Source organism: Tachypleus tridentatus, chromosome 13, assembly GCF_004210375.1.
Source record: "Tachypleus tridentatus isolate NWPU-2018 chromosome 13, ASM421037v1, whole genome shotgun sequence".
NCBI classification, from domain to species: domain Eukaryota; kingdom Metazoa; phylum Arthropoda; class Merostomata; order Xiphosura; family Limulidae; genus Tachypleus; species Tachypleus tridentatus.
Genome location: NC_134837.1, coordinates 257,704,346 through 257,726,107, shown reverse-complemented (window position 1 = coordinate 257,726,107; position 21,762 = coordinate 257,704,346). Strand labels below are relative to the sequence as shown.

General features: G+C 31.5%; 2 protein-coding genes across 11 annotated transcripts in view; one reads left to right on the top strand and one right to left on the bottom strand.

The window, feature by feature from the left end:
• LOC143238700 (DNA-dependent protein kinase catalytic subunit-like) overlaps positions 1–1,453 on the top strand; it is a 191,160-nt gene extending 189,707 nt beyond the window's left edge. For all 3 annotated transcript variants that reach the window (XR_013020719.1, XM_076479155.1, XM_076479154.1), the window contains one exon: positions 911–1,453. Coding sequence is in view for 2 of the 3 variants with exons in the window: in XM_076479155.1 (XP_076335270.1) it covers positions 911–988 (78 nt within the window). In the remaining variant the exon portion in view is untranslated. The remainder of the gene's footprint in view (positions 1–910) is intronic.
• Positions 1,454–1,908: 455 nt separating this feature from the next.
• LOC143238702 (arf-GAP with dual PH domain-containing protein 1-like) lies at positions 1,909–17,632 on the bottom strand. Of its 8 annotated transcripts, none has more exons than XM_076479156.1 (8): positions 17,113–17,632; positions 14,324–14,549; positions 10,588–10,777; positions 9,680–9,826; positions 7,928–8,050; positions 5,917–6,135; positions 4,213–4,429; positions 1,909–3,589 (listed from the first exon to the last, which is right to left on the bottom strand). In XM_076479156.1, the coding sequence occupies exons 1-8, from the start codon at positions 17,192–17,194 to the stop codon at positions 3,525–3,527; spliced, it is 1,269 nt and encodes a 422-aa protein (XP_076335271.1). In that variant the 5' UTR covers positions 17,195–17,632; the 3' UTR covers positions 1,909–3,524. The 8 variants fall into 8 exon arrangements, with proteins under 8 accessions (XP_076335271.1, XP_076335272.1, XP_076335276.1 ...); XM_076479157.1 differs by having other exon boundaries at positions 1,909–3,586; XM_076479161.1 differs by having other exon boundaries at positions 17,282–17,510.
• Positions 17,633–21,762: the final 4,130 nt, after the last annotated feature.

Below are 21,762 nucleotides of genomic sequence, written 5' to 3'. Positions count from 1 at the left end.
CTGATTGCTAAATGTTAAAGAATTATGACTGCAGCAGTTCTTTTCTTATAATAGTATTTCGAACAGATCCATAGTAATTTTATTAAAAATAAATAATATTTCCAAATGAACACTTTTAGTTATAATTTGGTCACTAAATTGTAGTTTTGTTTTTTGTCTTTCAAAATTTGCAGTGCATACTGGATACTTTGATAATAGAGTTAGAAGAATTACCCTTAGACTTGAAATAGTTAAAAGAGAACTTTTATTTTAACCAGCACTTCTTCTTTACAGTTTATTTGGGGCTAGTACATAAAACTTGTTTTATTTAATGTTTGTTTTCTTAGTTACTTGGTTCTCTGAAGTTGCATTTATTAGTTACACTTCATATTAAAGTCTTGCATTAGTGCATAGGAGCAGAGTTACCTAGGTTTAGTCTTTCTTGTTGAGATTACTATATTAGTACTGGTAGCAAAAACATCATCCACTTTCCATTCAACAAACCATTACAGTTCATTGAAGTTCTCAAAGCTGGTTTAGACCACAACTCCAAAAATTTATGATATTACAGGAAGTGATTGTACTGTAAATTTTGATTCCATATCCAAGAGACTTACATTCAATAGAACTAGAGATGTTACAATATATTTCTAAATAATTAACAATTTTATACCACCTTATTACTACATGATTTCTTCTATATAGTATAATGTTCACCAGCTATTCATTGCTGTTATGTCCATAGAACAGTTGTATCATTATAGGATACTTGGTCTCCTCTAATGGGACTTCTTTCTCTGATAACTTTTGCATTGTGTTAAAAATAAGTACTTTTTAGCTAACTGGATGTAAGAGGCATATGTTTATTAATTCATTTATTAAGCTGTATTTTAAATCACTTCATGCTTATGAATATTTCTTTTTCTTGTAGGTTGCATGTCTCATTGACCAAGCAACAGATTTCAATATTTTAGCCCGAATCTATTGGGGTTGGAAACAGTGGTTATAAATACAGATAATAACAAAGACAAGCCATTCATTTTTTGATCAATGATACATGAAGTTCTGCCTTTTAAAATTTTGTTTTTGTGTGTACAGTTTATATAATATCAGTGAACTGTATAGCAAACTCATGTTATTAACTTATTTAGCTGTTGTTATTACAAACCAGTTGGCAAGTTAATTCTGTAATTCTTTTATATCAATTAGAAAGAGATAAATAATTACAAAATAGAATCTTTAGTTTAAACTTAGATATTTTTACCATATTATTAAACAAATGATTGGCTATCCCTATTCTTTTAGTTTTAGCATACCAGGACATTCTTGTATAGTTTTATATATAACATTGAGAACATGATTGTGTGGTCATTATAATTTGATTTGTTGTATCAGATAGAATGTATATTTAAACATGTGGTTTGTTTAATTTTGTCTTTCATTTCCATTTTGTATTAAAGATGTCAAACACAGCATCAGTTTGTGTGTGTATAAATTTTGTTTTTTAAATGAAAATGACTACAATAATAAACTTATGTAAATTGACAAACAGTTGAATACCTTATATTAAAATGATTTAAAATATGCAAATAGCATTTCACATCAGAATATATCAGAACTACCTCATAAGGTTATTTGATGTATTCAGAAGAGAAGCATGGAACAGCCCTGACACAAAATATTCATGTGTTTAAACTGGGCATATATGTTATACTTAATGTTGCAAGACCATTCACAAAGAAAGTACTCCAGTGATAATATGCATTCAAATAGTGGGAGAACAAAACAAGGCCTGGGAGACTGTTATTCTGATACATTAGATGAAGGATTGGTCTGCAAGACTAGTGTTAGCATAACTTTACATGTACTGCAAAACTGTGGTGAGGTCCTGATAATCTTTTATATTCAAGAAAGATAAGACACAAAATCTGAAGTTTATCTTAATTTTATTCAAGTAGTTCAGTTATTATGAACACAATGAAAATTTATCTGCTTTTATTCCACTCCACAAGTCAAATCACTTTAAGAAATTCCTTCATCCTAGTTTCTATTTCAGAATTCTCCCCCTCTCAAATCCTTATTATAAACAGTAGAAAGGATCAGAATTCTTTTGCATACTGTTAACTACAACTATTGTAAAATAAGCAACTCATTAAAAACTTGCATTGCATATCGTTAGTAAAGCTTTTCAAGGATACAAAATTATTAACTATCATCCTACACAATTCCAAAAAATATGATGAAAACTTTTACTAGAGTTAAATTAAACAAAGTTGGATGGTTTCTTTAAGACCCAGTATTATAAAGTATCAGGGATTGAAAGTTTATATGCTACAGGAATTTCATCTTTTAGTTTGAAATACAAGGTCTATTGTATTCCTTTAAGTATGACCAAAGAGAGTGAGCACATTGCATAAAGTAAATAAACTTCCTGAGAGACTGGAGTCGTCCCAGTAGCTTTTCATCAAGTGAATGTTGTTTTATTCATTCAGTGAAGCTCAAACAGCAAGTTCGTTAAACAATGTAGTTACCTTTCAAAAAGTAGGTGTTATATTTCAGTATTTTTGGCACTTTTTTTACTATAGTTTAATTTAATGGAAAAGTGATACAATAAATGAAGTTATCAAAAACTATCTAAATTCATTTACAGCTAAAATTATAAATAAAACCTATTTAAATTCCTCTATAAAAGTTCATTATATATAAAAATACAGTTATTTGTACTACTTGTAAAGGTAAGTAAATAGACATTTTTCTGCACCATATTTTGGTCCAAGAACAAATCTGATCAGTAAATTACAAATGTTGTGGAATGATTTGAGTAAAAATCTTACTGCAAGACCTTGACTAGAAACTTAAATGATGTACATATGTATATTGTAAACATTGTTCTACTAACATTCCTTCATCACTATAATTATATACTCTTTAACAATATATCCCAAATTAAAAGTATCAATAAATGTTCTTGTAATATTTATGGAAGAACAACTTGTAAGTAGGATTATAAATTCAGGGCTATTTTGCTATCTACTAGTGGTGTGAAAAAAACAACACATTTTACCTACATCTGTAAACAACCAGGTCATTACTAAGAGTGCTATTACAACATCTAATTAGTTAAGAAAAGAATAATTGTAACCCCATAAATTTTGACAACAGTCCTTAAGTAACAATAGAGTAGCGACAGCTGATATGGATATTTAAAACTATTGTTGACCTCCTGAAATCAACCTATTTCAAAAGGTCATTCTTAACCTGATGATGACCTACAGAGACCAAGACACTGTTACTTGTCTTGGATTTTAAATACCCATATCAGCCATTTGTACTGCACATACATTTACTTCAAGTGGGTTCCTTGTTATCAAGAGCTGGTTGCAGTCTGTTCCATTATTTCACCACCTGTGCTCATTTGTGGTATACTACTTAGTTTCATAGTGATGAAGCTAGGCACCAATCAGGCAAAACAAATAATTTACTTCAATGATGTATTTATACCACATCAGTTTTTCTATTCTAGTTAGTTTGGAGTGTTTTTCAATTCATATCTTCAGGGTGTGAAGTTGGGAAGTGAATGTGTGTCTTTTCTGCACGACGTTGGCTGCTGCTAAAGAAAGCAAAGCATTTTAATAGAAAAACAAAACAAAACAGATACACATCTTTACCAAAATCTGCATCTATCCCTCACTTCATTAATTATACAAATAGAAAAAATTATCTCACAAAAAAGTGAAGAAAACGTTATTCCAGAATAATAATAAATATTGTATCATCGTAGATAAAAGCAAGTATGCTATGAAAAGCATTTTCTCCTGTACCTATTCTTTTAAATATTTTTGGCTACAAGTAAATAACAGAAAGAAGTCAATGTTCTAAGAATTTAATCAATCTCAAAACTCAAAGGTTTTTACAGTTATGTGTATATAATTCACCCACAACATTGTGTAGAGATTTTATTTTCTTTACATGAGTACACTGGCCACAAATCCACAGTGTGGCTAACTCCTAGGCCACATCTATCCCTAACCAGTAATGAACTGAATAAAAAGTACATTTAATATACATCTGCTGCATACTGAAACTTTTCGGTTTTTTTTCAAGTTGATGAAAATATTTATTTGGTAATGGTGCAGGTCACAAAAACCATTCTAGATTTAAAAAAAGATATGCACTATATCCTGGTGCCTTCCTTGCAATAGAATCACTAGTGAACTAAGTTTATTAACTCACTGTTCTTATCTTGAACTGTTAAAGGTTGATCTATTACTTTCTGAAGCACTTCTATCCACTCTTTTTGCTCTTCCTCTGAATCTGCGCTAAAAATGAATGACCGCCCGGGAGTCTCTAACATAAAACCAAACTGCTTTACATCATCAAGGATATATTTATCCACACTAAAGCCATTTTCTTTATAGCCTATAAAGATCTCTCCTTTAGGGTAGGGATCCTGTTCACAAAACCAAATTTAAAATGCAGTCAGTAATATAATGTGTATACAGTTTTAGTTGGTATCATATTAAGAACAATTCGTTTAATGTTATCTAATGAATCGGTGTCACTCAGGTTCAAGAATTAGTCACTAATAACAGATCACAGATGCTACATACATTTGTATTTATTCTCAAATATGACATCACTTCCTTTATAGAGATAATCTTAGCCTGGTTTTATTTAGGGTATAACCAATCAATGTTAAGCATGAATGTAAATGTATTAAACGTGTTAACATTCAATATCAACCTTATGAAAAAGTAAAACTAAGAAATATACAACCAAATTTACTGAAAATAAAAGAAATCTTGATATATAAACAATTCTGATAGGCATATTACAGTTGTATAGTATGCAATATATTTAAAAGAGGTTGGTCAGTACAGAATTTATCACAATTAGAATGACACAAGTCTTTATAGGAAAATACAGTTTTGATTTTAGGTTGGTAGTGTTGTTTCTTCTAAGTAAACTTTACTGTATATTTTACTCTTCACTAATCATTCAGTGAAAGTTAACAGATACAAAACTGGAATACTACTCCTAACATTTCACTAACCTATTATTAATAATCTTTCATAAGAAACTAAGCAGTATACTACTTAATTTTTGTTAGTTATGTAATCTCTAACATTTTTTCATGCCTGTTTTTAAAAGTTCTTCATAATTGAATGACTATACTTCTGTGGGTATACCATTTTGGTGTCATTACCCTAAAACCTAACTTTCATAATAATCTAGTCTGCTTTAATCACAACGTTTCAATCTCTATCATCATCAGAATTACTCACTGCATACTTTTTTCTTTTTCATAATAATATGAATCATGTACATAAAATTCAGACATGATATTGGAACAACAAAATTATTTACACATTTAGTGCAACAGGAATAGAATTTTAAAAATGTAGTAAGTACAACCACTGTATTCAACAGAAACAATTTGACAGGTGTAAAAAAACCTGTCCAAATGTTATTATTTAATAGAAATAAAATCAAAGCCAAAGTTTTGCTTTGATATGATGCTCATTGAACAAACCAATGTTTTCATCTCATCAACTACTGAAGTGCATCTTATTCAATGATTTTTAAATAAAAAGCACAAACAGTTTTGAAACTGTTAGAGAGTATGAATATGTTCATTTATTTTCTAGTAAGACAAATGACTACCAGTTTATGAAAGATAACCTAAAATATGAAGTAAAGCATTTTCATCAAACCTTGGTGACAAGATTTCAACTACATTAACAAGTGTAACAGTTTTTGTTTTATTTTTAATACATCCACAGTAAAGTTTTAGCCTACTTCAGGTTGAAGTTAACAGTATACAAGCCAACATATCATCCCACTTTAGAAACTGCCAGGAGCAATCCATTAAAGCCTAGGCTTAAACATGTATACACTGCCTAAAGTACCATTGAAACCATGTTCAGTGTTACCTACCAAAGGGTTTGTGAGGTACATTAACCTGCGATTGTCCAAGGTTAACCACCTAAGTCTATACACATATCCAGATCTAGGTCCCTTCTTTCTCAACCAACCTTCTTTCAGAAATTCTGGAGTAAGATTTTTTGCTAGTTCTTTAGGATCTGATTCAGGAAATGCAATTTTCATCTGGTTAAGTTTTGCAGACCTAATGGCTGTATACCAGTTCACTATATCCTGAAAAAAAACAAAAACTATACCTCAAAACTCTACAAAATATTTTTGTTCAGCATAACTCTTTTTATATACACTGTTTAATTAAATATTATGTGGGAAGTTTTTTATTCAAGTACAAACACATAGAAGAATGTCTTTTAATCTCCTAACCTTTTAAACTAATAACAAATGTGGAATTATAAATAAATTAACAGACTTTTCTCTATGTTCCATGCAAGCTTTCAGGTAAAGCTCTTACATAAGTTGCAGAAAATGTCTGTTAATTTATACTTCCACATGTTTTTGCAAACTTAAAATATTAAAAAAAGAGATTTACGTAAAGAAGCAAAACAAACTCTAATAGCAATTTTGTTGGCTCAACATGAAGGAGAGGATGGCATCATTTGCAAACACTAAGATGGTAATGACTGTGCTTAAATAAGAAAAATGAATACAGTGAAGACACCTCATATGAAAATTAATGTGTATTATCATGAGAACATACATTACACAACACACAGCTGTCCACCTGTCTCTATGGTTTCATAAATTGTTATTAGCTGCAGGCCCAGTAATTGTGATAGAGTTTTCTTGATTAACTTTGGATGACTCACACACAAAGTAAAGCAATCACTTGATTGAAGATACTGGTTGCAAAACAGACAAACCTATGCCAAACAAAGTTGACATTTAAAGCTACACATGTTACAAGTATCTTTGCATTGGCCAAATAAATCATAAAACACTGTAGTAAAGCTCAAAACAGTGAAAGAGGATGATTGGTTCTCTGTCCATAATAGTGTTTCTTATGTCTTACGTTGCCAGGTACCTTTCCTAGTATTTTATAAAATACACATTACCAATTGCAGCAAAACCTTTAGTGGGAACTATATTTCTTACTTTATAATAAAAAATAAAAGAAACAAAACGATCATACACAACTACTGTCAAATAATGTTTTAAATTTTTAAAGAAAACAATACTCCTCAACAGGTCACTTTCACCAGCTGAAGTGACTAAGTCACCAGTGCTCTTCATGACCTAATGCAAGCCTAATTGTTTATATACCTTTCCAAGCAGACAGTTAGCTTTCCCAAATACATTTTACAAAAACTGGTTATATGAAAATCACAGCTGTTTTTAGTAAAATTCTGTGTGTCAAGATAAAACTGATGCTGTAAGTCACTTTTACACAGCAACTTTAAACTACACTTCAAACCTGATAGTAACTATAAGACTTAGTCTTAACTATGCAGTTACAAATACATTGTGTTTGTAGTACTGCATACATTTACATTTATTTTTATACAAGCCACTATGAACAATTTACACTTAACCCTTTCGGCACCAAATAACAAATTTTTAATGTTTGGCATGATGCTGAATATACATGTTTGATATTTCAACTAATTACAGTATCAGTATTAAAAGCATGATATCTCGGCAATAACTCAACAAAAGTCCCTGAAATTTTCAGTGATTGTACCCAATACTATATATGTTAAATTCAATACATAAGATTAACAGGAATAAAGGAAGACACCCTGATACACAACAAAGAAGTGCCATGTAAAGCACAATAATTTATTATAAATTGTATACAATTTATGCAGCAGTCCATCAATAGTCTTTGTGGTTATGATATATCTCACGGCATGGTAAAAAGCACATGAGCAGATTGCAGTGTTTGCAGAAATAATTAGTCTGCTTTCTTTTCCATCTAGCTGTGTATCTATCACTGCAAACAATACAATCAGGTTTGTGTTTTTTCCCTCATATTGTCCAATACTATGTCTTTCCACCAAGTGCTGACCTTTATCAGTACTTGGTATTCCTTTTCATTTGGCTTTGCTGACATATCCCTCCAGCAAATGTTGAATAATTTGCTCTCTGAATAGTTTTGGAGATACCGGGTTTTCACCATTGCTCTTGCAGTCTGCACAATATATTATATATCCGTTAACAAGAACTAGCCTAGGTCAGTCAGTTTATACAACCAGTTATATGACCTTAACTACACCATGTGCTTAACTAAAGTGGGGGCAGATTCCAGGCTATGAATGCCTTCATTATCACTCTGGTCCGTTACAAGTAAGATTTTATTATCATCTGGCTCAAATTCTTTGTCACTCTTCATCGTTAAAAATAATATAGATTACTTCTTTAGTGGTATAAGCTTTTCCTTTCGGCATTGTAACAACATCGCAAGCATCAACAGAATATGCAAGGAAGGAGTCTTCTAAAACAATGAACAGTATGATCTACACAGGCTAGAAAACAAAGAAATCACGTGACCTCCTGTTTAAATACTTGCTGGGAATCCCAAGTAAACAATGAGTACACGTGGGTCTAGCCTCAAGTAGGTCTACAGGCCTGTGAGATTATGATAATTAGCCAAGGGGGTATGTTGTTTACATCTTGTCGACAAAGATTGCCTGCCACGCTGAGCCTTCAAGTCGACCAAGGTCGACAACCGTACCGAAAAGGTTAATAATAAACACCTGAACATTCTTTAATGACAAAATATTACGATTAGTTTGTGGTTGTTCTTTTGTCATTCATAAAATTATGTATTGTAAACATTTATTGTAACAGCACATTGTTCGTCAGTTTCTACTCTCCTTTCACAGGAAAGTCAAGCTGATGTATGTGTGTAAGTGACTATGTTATTACAATTATTGTTTCTAATTGTGACATGATAACAGTTAATGTTTGCCAAGTACATGAATCATAAGCAGTGATAACTTGATTATAAGACCTGGTAGACTGGTATGAATAAGTACAAATAACAAAGCTCTGAATACAGATTTTTTTTTTTTTTTTTTACTCTGTGTATAAATATGTAGTTAGTTACATTCTACTGTAATAAAATGACAATATTCTGTGTAACAAAAAACTATGCTAGACTAAAGAAAACACACAAATGTGATAATTAGCAATAGTTTGCTCCATTAACTGTGGTGTTTAGTTTTACTATGTACAACTTCATCGAGGGTGAGAGGGGTTTAATCTATTTTTAACTATTTTAACCCAGTGGTTACCAAGGTTATTAACTGGCATATTTGAAAAGAGAAGTTTTATCAAACATAATTTCTGAATTGTGAAACATATATTTATGGATTACCCAATAAGCTAATCAAAATCAAACCTAATACATTTACGAAACTGTGGTTTAAAATTCACCTCTATAGAGAGTGTTCTGTACCCTTCATGATAATCAAAAAATCTTAGGAACATACAATGAAAACTCGATTGGTTTTCAATACTCGAAATGACTGACATGCTCACAAACAACTTTCTAAGGGAGTAACCAGCATGTTCAATAGCTCAAAAACATGCAGGATCGTATTAGCTTTTGTACAGTCTTATCAACATACACTGTGTAGGTAAATTATAGCTAACAACATTAGAAGAAATGAGATCATGTTTGAAAAAAATTCTAATCCTCATAGTAAGTGAAAATAATATAAGTATATGGTTCCATATACAGTTATGCACTCATAATCTTGAACTCTGTAATATAGAGGTATCTATAAATAGAAAATATGTAACTTTTACATAATACCTTTCCTTCATCAGCATAAACAAAAATATTTCTTGTGGTTCCATCTTTAACAAAAGTTATTTGCATAGCATTAGCATGGTCAATTTTCATTGGGCAAAAAACAGCATTAAGCTCCGAGACCTTCATCACTAGTTTAGGTTCTTTGTTCTGAGAAAACAAAACAAAAAACCCATCACACATTAATTCTCTAATGAATTAACAGATACATAAAGTTACACTCATGATGACATATTTTGTAAAATACTGTAAGTTAAATAACCAGTATTATAATATTAATTCATCTACTGGTTGTATAGAATCCAAGTCATTACAGTTAATTTAAATTTTTTGTGTTCACAATAAGAAGTAGACTAATGTGTGATAACTCTCGTTAAGAATACTGATAATCGTCTGTGTTTCTTGGCTCACATTAGTATTAATCAGTTAATGTCTAGATACCTTCTCAGCTGAAATAAAGGTTTATTAAAAGCTCAATATATTTAATACAATCATTTTTTTTTTTATGGGTACTGCAATTACAATAACTTTCTAAATCAAAACACTATTGAAACATTTCGTCAAATTCAACAATTGTTTCTTGTATCCTGCATCAATGTTTGCAGGAGCAAACAACTAGATTGCCAAGTCTAGTCCAAATCCACTATTATTTTGTTTTTTATTTTATTTTATTGGATAATAAAATTTTAAATTGCTCAGAATATATCTAATAAAGTTTAGATAAATTCATAGGTGTTTCAAAAAAATGTAAAAATCATATATACACTGTATCCTAGAGAAATAACAAAGTAAATCCATTGTCTAGCTTACCACAGTACTTTGAAGTCATAGATTGACTTCTGCTCAATGACTTCATTATGAACATAAAAACAATCAGGAAACATGAACCAAATACAAAAATAAAATCTTACTTCCTTCACGTAATATTTGAGGCTGTCATCAGATTCATTAAGAACAAATTTACGAAGATGAAATTTTTCATTTTCTTTCCCACGCTTCCAGAGATACCCTTCCATAAAACCTTTCAAATAAATTGGTTTTTCCAGCAAAATAAATTCTTGCCTTAAATACTTAGCTTGTATCCATTGTTCTTTCAGAACTCTGATAAAAATATAGAAAAAATACTGATTGATGAAATAACTAATAAAACTAAATATTCAAAAGCACAAAATAAAACAATTTATGTATCAAATAAGAAATTAGTCTTATATTAATGTTTATTATCAACTTCAAAGTTTATCTTGATAATACTGTACGATGTTGTAACATTGTTTGCAAGTTGTTTCTTGTGAAAACTTGTAATGTTTTTGTCTTTTTCTGCAGGGCAAGTAGTTATAGATAATTGTTTCTTTGTAAGTATGAATTGCAATTTTGGCTCTCAGATGTTACAATAGGTGCTTTTAATTGACATACAGTCATTAACCCATAATTCGTCTAGAACATATGGACTAAAACTCTAAACCATATGTATGTTGAGTCAGTTATGAAATAGTAAAACAGGACTGTAAGGTGCTTATTGAAGTTTATTGTTGACAAATCTGGAATGTGGCATTAATACAGAATGAAATGATGACATTCCTATATTATAAAACATGCCAATTTAAAACTAGTTTTACATATATTGAAGTTTCCTGTGATTGCAGGTGTCATTTAGGCCCTTGTATCAATAAGCAATATTTTATTTAAGTGTAATTATTTAGTACCAATGTAAATGAAAACAATTCAAAAACAGATATATTAGGTTTTCAAACTGAACAATACACATTTAAAATGAAAAAAAATTTTGTTTTTGTCTTAAATAAAAAATGAAAACTTTTCTATGAAGCCTAATTTTAATTTTAAGACTTGTATAAATGAAATACAATTTAATTTTTATTAATATATATTCTAATTTAAATAATATATTTTGTCATGACATAAAACTAATAATCAGAAGTTTAAGCTTCATAGGATGGGGGCGCCCCTTAATTGTTTTTGGTTTGTTTTTCCTAACAACATACTTATGCCTAACCCTGCTACAGAAATTGGCCTGCTCCCTTTAAAACCAAAGTTATGCCATTTCATGTAACCACTTTTAGGAGCTTGATACAATAAACAGCCTTTAAGATTTTGAAACAGCTAAATACACATTACCAAAATAAAGTGTTTCTATGATACTACCTTGTAAGTAATATTAAGTATAGTAGGCCTGCTATCACAGTTTTAATGAATCAAATAATACAAAATGAAAATTATTCTAAATAAACACTGTAATGTATTGTAACAAAAATTATAACTAAAATGAGGGCTAGCTAAAGTAATTTCCACTAAGTATATGAAACGGCTATCTGGTAAATTTTCTAGATCTGACATTTACTTTGATAGATATAAAATGTCTGCTAATTGTTCAGATATGTCTATATAAATAATAACATTGTTTGTTTAGTTCACATCCTCACCACTTTATATAGTAACAGTTAACCTTTTCTTAATAACCTGACAAGCTACACAGTACATTTCATTTAAACAAGGCATCACTAATGCCATACAGAATAATGTATAATGATTCACTACAGATGAGACACTCAGTTTATTCTGCAAAAGATGGAGCTTAATTCACATTCACATCTGTTTGTACTTGTATCTGGTTCCAAGTGCATGATCCTTATTGTCATCCCCTTGAATACAGGTTAAAGGTCAAGGTCTTGAAAGGTTGAGAGCAGTAAACTATTTTGAAATGAGTTTTCTTGAACAATGTGTTCTAATTAACTAAAGCAATTTTTTTTTCTGTAAATGAAACAAATTAACAAGTGCAAAATATTTCTGAACAAAATTTTTCAGTTAGTATAAAATATATAGTGTGAGAACAAATTCATTGTAACAAGTAATTACTAATTTCAAAACAATTATAATGACCTTCAGTTTCTTTTCATTGACTTTCAATATTTTTCTTAACCTTAACCCACAGTTACCAACACTTAAGCACTTGTTGTGAGACTCATGTAACTACACCTACTCTTACAGCTGTCTGTATTAGTAAAAAAAAACATTTTAGTCAAGTTAGTAACTTTCTATGACATGTTGGGAGTGGTTAACTGGCTGGATCCAGGTCAAATTCAGCACTATTTTGCTCTCTTGAATGAAACATTTTCTAGATAAGCATGCCCTTAGAACCACCCCACTCAGAAGGCAACCACGTTCAGCACTCACAAAACCTTACCAGCCTTGTTAGAAAAGTTTGTTATTCATGTTCTATCAGTGCTGTCTACAGTAATCTTGTCTGTTTCTTTAATTTTTTTAGTACATACACGTATGAATGAGAAAAAATTCAAGTCACACTGGGTATAAATACATAAAACACAAAGAACAGAAACAATAAATTACCTTAGTTTTCAATACCACAACCATATCTTTCTTATCCGTGTTCTACAATATACATTAATACATGCAAGAGTGGGAGTTTCATTTAAAAGTTTGGCACATGCTCAAACACTTTCAGTAGTGCCCACTGCAAGGTAACAGCTCTCAGCTATATGGAGACATATGCGACACTTCTGAAAAAAATACCCTACCATTCACACTGTACTGCCTTTTAATGACCTGTGCATTTTTCAGAAGTTACAGCAATAAATCTTTAGTAGGTATGGCATTCTCTACAAAACAGAAAACTTAACAAATGTCTCAAAGGTACTTATCTCTGAAATTTTTCAATACATCTAGTTATCTGTTTTTAAAATGTCATTTAAAACATACACACAACACCAGCTGATAAGCAATATTTCAAACTTCTTACATTTACATAAAGGTTAACATTATCAAGAAAAATTAAGTCAATTTTGATCAATTAAAAAACCTTGTTGAGTGCATACCACATCTATATATGTACGTATATAATAGCTAAATATCCACATGTCATGTATTGTCTCCTGAATGGTTAACTGTAGAAAATGTTTCTTTGACAATGCTTCTTTTTAAAAGATATATTACAGAAAAACTTTTTGTTCTTGCAACTGCTATAATTTTATCTTGATATCAATACTGATACATCTGTCTTTATATATTTTAAATGGACAATCTGAAGAAAACTAATGAACAAAAACACACACACAAAAAAAGATTTTCTTTGTCAACTGATTTTAAATAAATTTTTGAAGACAGAAACATGAACATTAAAAACATACTGAAGAACATGTTTCAGAATACATTTGTTATTCTTCAACTTGTATATATTTTTCTTTTCATGTCAGCACATACAAAATTATATTGCATCATATTAAATTAAAATAAATTTATTTGACATCTCCCCTTTGATACTTATAGAAATAACAGCTGTTGAAAATCACTCGCTTTTGTAGTAGTCTTTTCTTGAACTCTGTAAAATTACAAGGAACTGTGGCATCCAATGGAAAAAACTTCTCCACTGCTACTTAGTAAACCTGAGCACACTATTGTGCTGGATATACTCAATGCATCAAAATGCACACATTTTTGCCAATCTCATAAATATTATAAGAATATACTTGCATAAATAAATAGAAATTTATATTAGCAGGACACAAGCACAACAGAAAAACTAAAACATGGAACTAAACAGAAGACCTTAGTACTTAATGTACTTAAAAGAAAAATAGGAGTGCACTCTAATTGAGTAAAAAAAGCATTACTCACTGAACATCTGTTGGGCAAGGCCTTTTGTAACATAAAGGAACATGAACTTCATACTTTTCTTTAGCTTTGTCGTTACCCATGTCTTTCATCATTTGTACCTGTGCTAAATCCCAATTATCCATAAATATTGATTTCACCTTGCTGATGTGAGAACCAAGGTTACGATGGAAAGCCGCACACTCAGTACAAATAAATATTCCAATGTTGTATGACGACCATTTTGGACCTTTAGAGGGGCATTGAAATCAAATACAATTTTAAAGAAGCATAATATACAACTACCTATATTTTAATATACTATTCTGAAAAAAAGAGAAAAAAAAGGAAAAATGCACCTAAAAATTAGGGTTCATCTATTCAAGTTCAATAAATGTTGTTTACATGAACTTCTCTTACTTTTAAGCCATATTTGTGAGATTATTACAAAACAAAAACACTTAAAATTATTTTATTCACATACCAATATTTCTTATTAATTTTATAACTTAAAATGTATTATTTTGTAGAGATGCAAGTGTAATAATACACTTATCCTTATACACCTAATTGGTGAAATTCCTTAACTCATTCACTGTTGATGGGCATACGTGTCTTTCATCCAGACAGTGCCATTTGAATTTAAATCATTGTAACACCTAGGAGAAAAACTTTCTCCTTCAAATTTCCCAAATTTGATCAGTGTTAGGTTTCAGGTAAAGTAATTAAATATAAAAGAATGTGTATTTTTTGTTTTTTAAAACCTGGCACTGAGAGTATTGTCTGTGTATAAATGTGACAAGGAAGGAGTTGAAAGCAGTAGTTTCCTTTTGACTGAAATGTCTTCTGTAAAGATATAAATTTCAACTTCAAGTCAACTTGGTTGAATGTCACATGCGATACAAATATGCCATGATGCACAAACCATGTCTGTAATATTTCACTTTGGTATGAAAGCTAACAAACACAGTACTGATACTTCTTTCATCCCTCTTGTCCAATGAAATGATGTGATATGTCACATGATGTGCTGATGAGTAGTTCTGGTTTTATTTATTACTTTTCTAGTTCTTAGTTTTATTACTACATCTAAAGATTTTCCATTGATTTGATGATTTTGTAGGTATTTTTCTGACATAATTCATTAGTGGAGTTCTGTTAGTTCTCAATGTGAAAGGATATCAAACATTGGATATGGGTTGTAAAACTATCTAAAGAAGTTTCACAAAGGGGAATACAGTCTCCATATAACAGTTTAATATACTTGGAAGACAGGTACAAGGGATTTGATTTCAGTAGTATAACCCAAAATGTTGTATGTCATGGAAGCATGTTATGTGAAGAAGATACAGATGGCATGCATGAACTATATTTGACAATGATACTTTTATGCAGCTATAGATTATTATATGGAAATTGTTTGTTTTTTCCAGATACTAACAGATATTGTTGTGATGCCTAAACTGTGAAAAAACAAACTTTAATGAGTAGTAACCTCTAACCGCAAAGTAAAAAATATATCCCACCATTATCAACACGGTTGTTCTGAAGTAAAAAGAAATTATACATCTCGTTTTAATTGTAACTAGTTATAGTTAATAAAGGAATAACTTCCACAAATATAACAAGAAATAAAGTATATTAGTCTAGTATTCTCATATATATACCGTATGCTAAATTATCTGAATGGTCAGACATTAATTAGAATAAAGTTAATATTTAACAATAAATAAGGCCAACTTTATGAGTGAATCAGAAACCAGCTTTAACAATGGTTGACTGAAACAATATTTGTCACAAAAAGAATCACTATGACTACAGCTGTCTGTATACATGAACTCCTGTGAGGCAAAGACAGTCAGCGAAATCTTACTCCTGAAACGTTCACTCAAGCACGCTTTTATTTACAAGGGGGGGGGGGGGGAAGAGATATTTATGTTAGCAATGTCAATAGCAACCCCATCAACTCCAACACTATCTCCCCCCTTCAAAATTGGAACAAATGACTGTTACTTATATGTGCGTGTGTGCATATCCTACATGTTCTTGGAAATGCATACAACTTGTAACATCATCTTACACCTACATAGAAACTCACCCCATAACACCACACAGGAAACACATCCTGCCATACAGGTTAAAAATTAACAGTAACAAGAAATGTTTAAGAAACTCACTCGTTTTTTGTTGGGTTTTTTTTTACCCATACACATATGTAATATCCTGAACAATCTGCAAAAAATCGATGAACATACCCACAATAGTTCAAATTGTGGCATAACAGTCAGTAATAATCACTAGTCACTTAACAAAAACACAACCGAAATATTAGATTAAAAAAAGATGCAATAAAAACTAACTTATCTAACTGAGATTTTATTTTTAGCTATATGCACGCATCACTGTCTTAATAACTTTTTTTTATTGAGTTTAATAATCAATAACCTAAATCATTTTAATGTCACTGGATCCACAGGACGATTTAATAACGGATTATAAAAAAAAAATTAACTTGCTGGAAACAATACAGAGATGCACTTTAATTATGAGCCGCTTTCAAGGTTGCACTGATGGGAAAGATAAAGTTCATCATTGTAAATATAAATTAAGTATATTGTACAAATTCCACAGTTTTTCTCTACTAGCACAGGAACACTAATACTGTTACATTATAACAGTAAGCTATACTATCTATACCTTCGATACTATTTTTATCAGTTACAACAGTGCCAGTACTAATAGCTACGTACGTATATTTGTAATTATAGCTACACTTGTTAACATTATTATAATAATGATAAAATAATACTCACTCCCTGCACCACAGTCTGCACAATATAAATGTTCAGGTAGTTTTAATAACTGAATCAAAGTCCTTCTGTTTGTTTCTGCCATCTTAAATATCACTATTATTATTATTAACAACTTTCCCTTTCTATTTGCTCGTCTGCGTTAGTCATTTTTCCATCCACACTTACTTACCACAAACCAATATCACGCCCTTTAAATCCTCACTGTTTGTTTCTGTCTACCCAAGAGAACGTGCCAGTAACTAAACCACTCAGTGAATCAAAGTCTAAACTAGCTCTTCGAAACAGATGTTGGGTTCTCTGTAGCAACGCTGCGCCACTCACGATGTATAAAAATATTCATCTATATTATATTTACTTTGCGTAAGATATTTAAGTAAAAAATAATGTTACTTGGAATAATTTTGTTTGATGAAATAATGTACTTGCAATAGAAACAACACAAAAATAAATTATTAAAGCTGTAATAAATATGATAATATTTATTAGTAATATAATTACTATAACTAACAGAAATACCCGTCCTTCTGCGAATTATTGACCCTGCGGCCTTTATTGGAATTGCCTGACAGTTTTACAACTATGCTCATACTTTGCATTCAATAATGTTCACCATCCATGAGAAGCAAAACTTCTTGAAATTATAGTTTTAAAATGAGCTACTATCACAGTATTACAACACAAAATAGATTTTATTGAAATGTTTTTTGTTTTTTTTTTGTAGACGTAGTTATCAATGTCTTGCTTCTTTGATAAATGAAATAATATTTTCACTAAATAAAAACAAATAATTTTTAAGTTTGTTTTTTGGTTAATTTATATTTGAAAGTCACTCCTGTTTTGTAAATTTTATTGATTAAATCTGTAACTTACTCGTTTTTATTTGTAATTTTTATTAGTTAAATGTGAAACATACAATTTTTTAATTTATTTCTCAGCGATTAAAGTTCTGCCTAGTTATAGCAATATTACCCACTTGTGATTGGTGATTATCGGTGCGGTAGTTTTTCCTAGATCCGAGTTTTGGATATATACATTGTTATACAGTGAGGAGACGTTTCATATCAATATAATTTTACTGGACTGCGAGAGAGCAGTTAACATATCTTGAACACAATGGCCGTTGTAAGATCATGATATATGCAGAACTATTCGGAAAAATAAGTTTGTTTGTTTGTTTGTTTTGAAGTTCGCGCAAAGCTACTCGAGGGCTATCTGCGCTAGCCGTTTATAATTTAGCAGTCTAAGACAAGAAGAAAGGCAACTAGTTATCACCACCCACCGCCAACTCTTGGGATACTCTTTTACCAACGAATAGTGGGACTGACCGTCACTTTATAATGCCTCCGCGGCTGAAAGGGCGAGCGTGGTCAGGGAGCTCAAGTTTATTCATTCCTACGAAGGCGTCACAAAACCTTTTAACAACGAATTACAATTACTTCAAACGAAACTCTTTAGCTACATCTTACTGTAAAGATGACCACTTATGTGTGTGAAAGGGCGAACATGTTTGGTGTGACGGGAATTCAAACTCGCGACCCTCGGATTACGAGTTGATTGCCTTACCCACCAGGTCATGCCAGGCCGAAAGGAGAAGTTAAGAGAACTGTGGACCTGGGCCATAGATTTGTAGAAGCAGATGTGGTATTTTTGGATTAAGTGATTTACTTTTAGTAATCGTATAAGAACCGTAAATTAATTGGAGATTCTCTAGCAAATGTCATATGAACTAAATCCTGAATTCTCTTAACCTCGACTTCCTTTTGGCATGGTCAGGTAGATTAAGGCGCTTGACTCGTAATCTGAGGGTCACGGGTTCGAATCCCGGTCGCATCAAACATGCTCGCTCTTTCAGCCGTGGGGGCGTTATAATTGACGATCAATCCCACTATTTGTTGGTAAAAGAGCAGCTCAAGAGTTGGCAGTGGGGTGGTGATGACTAGCTGCCATCCCTCTAGTGTTACACTGCTAAATTAGGAATGGCTAGCGCAGATAGTTCTCGTGTAGCTTTGCGTGAAAAACAACAAATAACCTCGACTGAGTCTAAAGCAAAGAAATGAGACTGGACATAAAGTATTATACAGTGAAACAACCTATATTCAAACACAAATGTATTCTGGACCCCTCAATGAAGTGTGCACAAAGCAACTTTGTATTTGGTTTAATCCGCAAGATATATTTCCCCTATCTTGTTTCATTTTGAGAAAACGTGGTATTATATAAGGAAAACAACAACGTCAATCTTCTCAGGCTGAAGTGACTGGTGGTCAATATTACTGGTAAACAAAAACTGGTAAAATTCTTATTAAATCCATTAACTTTATATTAGAAATTATCAATATCATTTTCTGTACAGTATACAATATCCTAAGTATTATGAGTGAAAGAAAATAATAATATGTCAACTACGTTATGTTAAGTAAGAAATAGCACAGTTGATATCCTAATTGAATGGTTTAGTTCCATGAGTAACTGGAATGAAAAGAACTTAAAGTCTTTAGACCAATTTTTTACATCAAGAACTTCGGTATGTGCAAAATTTTCAAAAGTTTTATTCAATAAAAAATATACATGGTAAGTTTGCATGCCATAAAGGTCACATTCACAAAGTGAATGTACCCACAATGTTAGAAATATATTTTTTATGGTAGTAGTTTTTACCATTTTGGCATTATGTTTTCTCTAACAGAGTTGCCCACAATTCCACTATCATTTCAAGAATTCAGTGTTACCATTTTTGTGTGTCTGTTTCTTTAGAGGGAGATTCTAATGATAAATTAAGTTTAATAATTTCTTTAATTTTCTAAGTATGGACCTGAATATAACAACAGTTCAATGTTTTTGTTTTCTTTGACTTTCACGCAAAACAACACATGCCTAAATTAGTAGTGTAAGACTGGAGTGAAGATAGCTAGTCATTACCATCCATCGCCAACTCTTGGACTACTTTTTTTATCAACAAATAGTGAGTTTTACCATCACGGCTAAAAGGACGAGTGTGGTCGGTGACGGAAATTTGATCCCACGACCCTTCGAGTTCGAGTGAACACTTTAACCACAAGGTCATTCTGTGTTTTAGGTTTTCTTATCAACCACAAAATAATAATCATTTAAATGGAAATTTTCTTCCACACTTTGATATCTGTATTATACAATTCTCTTCCATAATTATTTAAATATAGGCTTTTATTCTCGAATTATCATTTTAAGATTTGCTTCCCGGTGACACAGCGATGTGTTTGCGCGATTACAACGCTAGAATCTGTGTTTCGATACCCGTGGTAAGCAGAGCACAAATAGGCCATTGTGTTGTTTTGTGCGTCACTTCAAACAAATAAACAATTTTTTATTTTCCTAACAGTTTTTTTACACGATAAAAACACAGAATATATACTTTCATTTTGGATATTGTATCTTTTAACGGACTTAAGAAGTCTTTCTGTCAATCAACTCCCTTAAAGATCCTATTTACTAATGTCTGAATCTAATGTGTTTTGGTTGTTTTTTATTTAATGGGAAACATTGAATTTGTGATAACATCAGATAAAAACTAATTTATCGACAATTGTTAGATAGTTAGATCTACTACTCACAACAAATTAGCTCTGGAGTGTAATAGATAGAATAACCAGTGTTTAGTAACGTGAACGTATTTTTCAACAGTGTGTAAAATAATGAGACTGAATAAGTTTTAAATATTAACTCAATACTTATTACACAATGCGCATAAAAAAGAACAACAAACAAACTCTTCCTTAGATCAAATTATTATTATTTATGTTTGGGTTGTAGAACGATCGATAAGCCTCTTACGTCGCGATTTATCTAGAGAAATCTATATCCAGTGGTTGTCAACAATTTAAGCATAACAAAATGTGGCCTGATTTCAACGAAAATGTTTCACTTATGGAAAAATACATATGACGTTTTGTAACAAATGTGTACGTGATGGAGAAAAACGGATATCATTTTCTGATTTAGTTTAGATAAATTACTGTAGAGCATCTAAACATTTCAAGACAAGAAAACCATCGCAGAAAACTGTCTTTACAGTCGCGACAGTTTGGTTTGTTTTGAATTTCGCGCAAAGCTACACGAGGGCTACTTGCGCTAGCCGTCCCTAATTTAGCAGTGTAAAACTAGGGAGAAGGCAGCTAGTCATCACCACCCTCCGCCAACTCTTGGGCTACACTTTTACCAACGAATAGTGGAATTGACCGTCACATTAGAATGCCCCCACGGCTGAAAGGGCGAGAAAGTTTGGTGTGACGGGAGTTCGAACCTGCGACCCTAGGATTACGAGTTGAGTGCCTTAACCACCTGACCATGCCGGGCTCTTGAATCAGGTAAAAGTAGTTAGCTATCATTGGAACTCTTGTTATTTGTTTAAAAACCTGATTGTTGAAAAATATATAATTATTGTAAATGCAGAAAATTAATATGTATTTTAGGTTTTCAGAGCTACATTTTCTTTCTTCCAGTTTTATGAAAGGGGTCCGGCATGGGTTAAGGCGTTCGATTCGTAATTTGAGGGTCGCGGGTTCGAATCCCCGTTGCACTAAACATGCTCGTCTGTACAGCCGTGGGGGCGTTAAATGTGACAGTCAATCGCACTATTCGTTGGTAAAAGAGTACCGCAAAAGTTGGCGGTGG

What these genes read in the sequence shown, in the direction of transcription:
- LOC143238702 (XM_076479156.1), bottom strand. Translation starts at nt 17,194, where the DNA reads ATGGCAGAAACAAACAGAAGGACTTTGATTCAGTTATTAAAACTACCT. An exon ending in TGTACCTCACAAACCCTTTG is followed by an intron (nt 4,430 to 5,916) that starts GTAGGTAACACT and finishes TTTTGTGAACAG; the next exon opens with GATCCCTACCCTAAAGGAGA. An exon ending in AACAGTTCAAGATAAGAACA is followed by an intron (nt 3,590 to 4,212) that starts GTGAGTTAATAA and finishes TGCTTTCTTTAG; the next exon opens with CAGCAGCCAACGTCGTGCAG.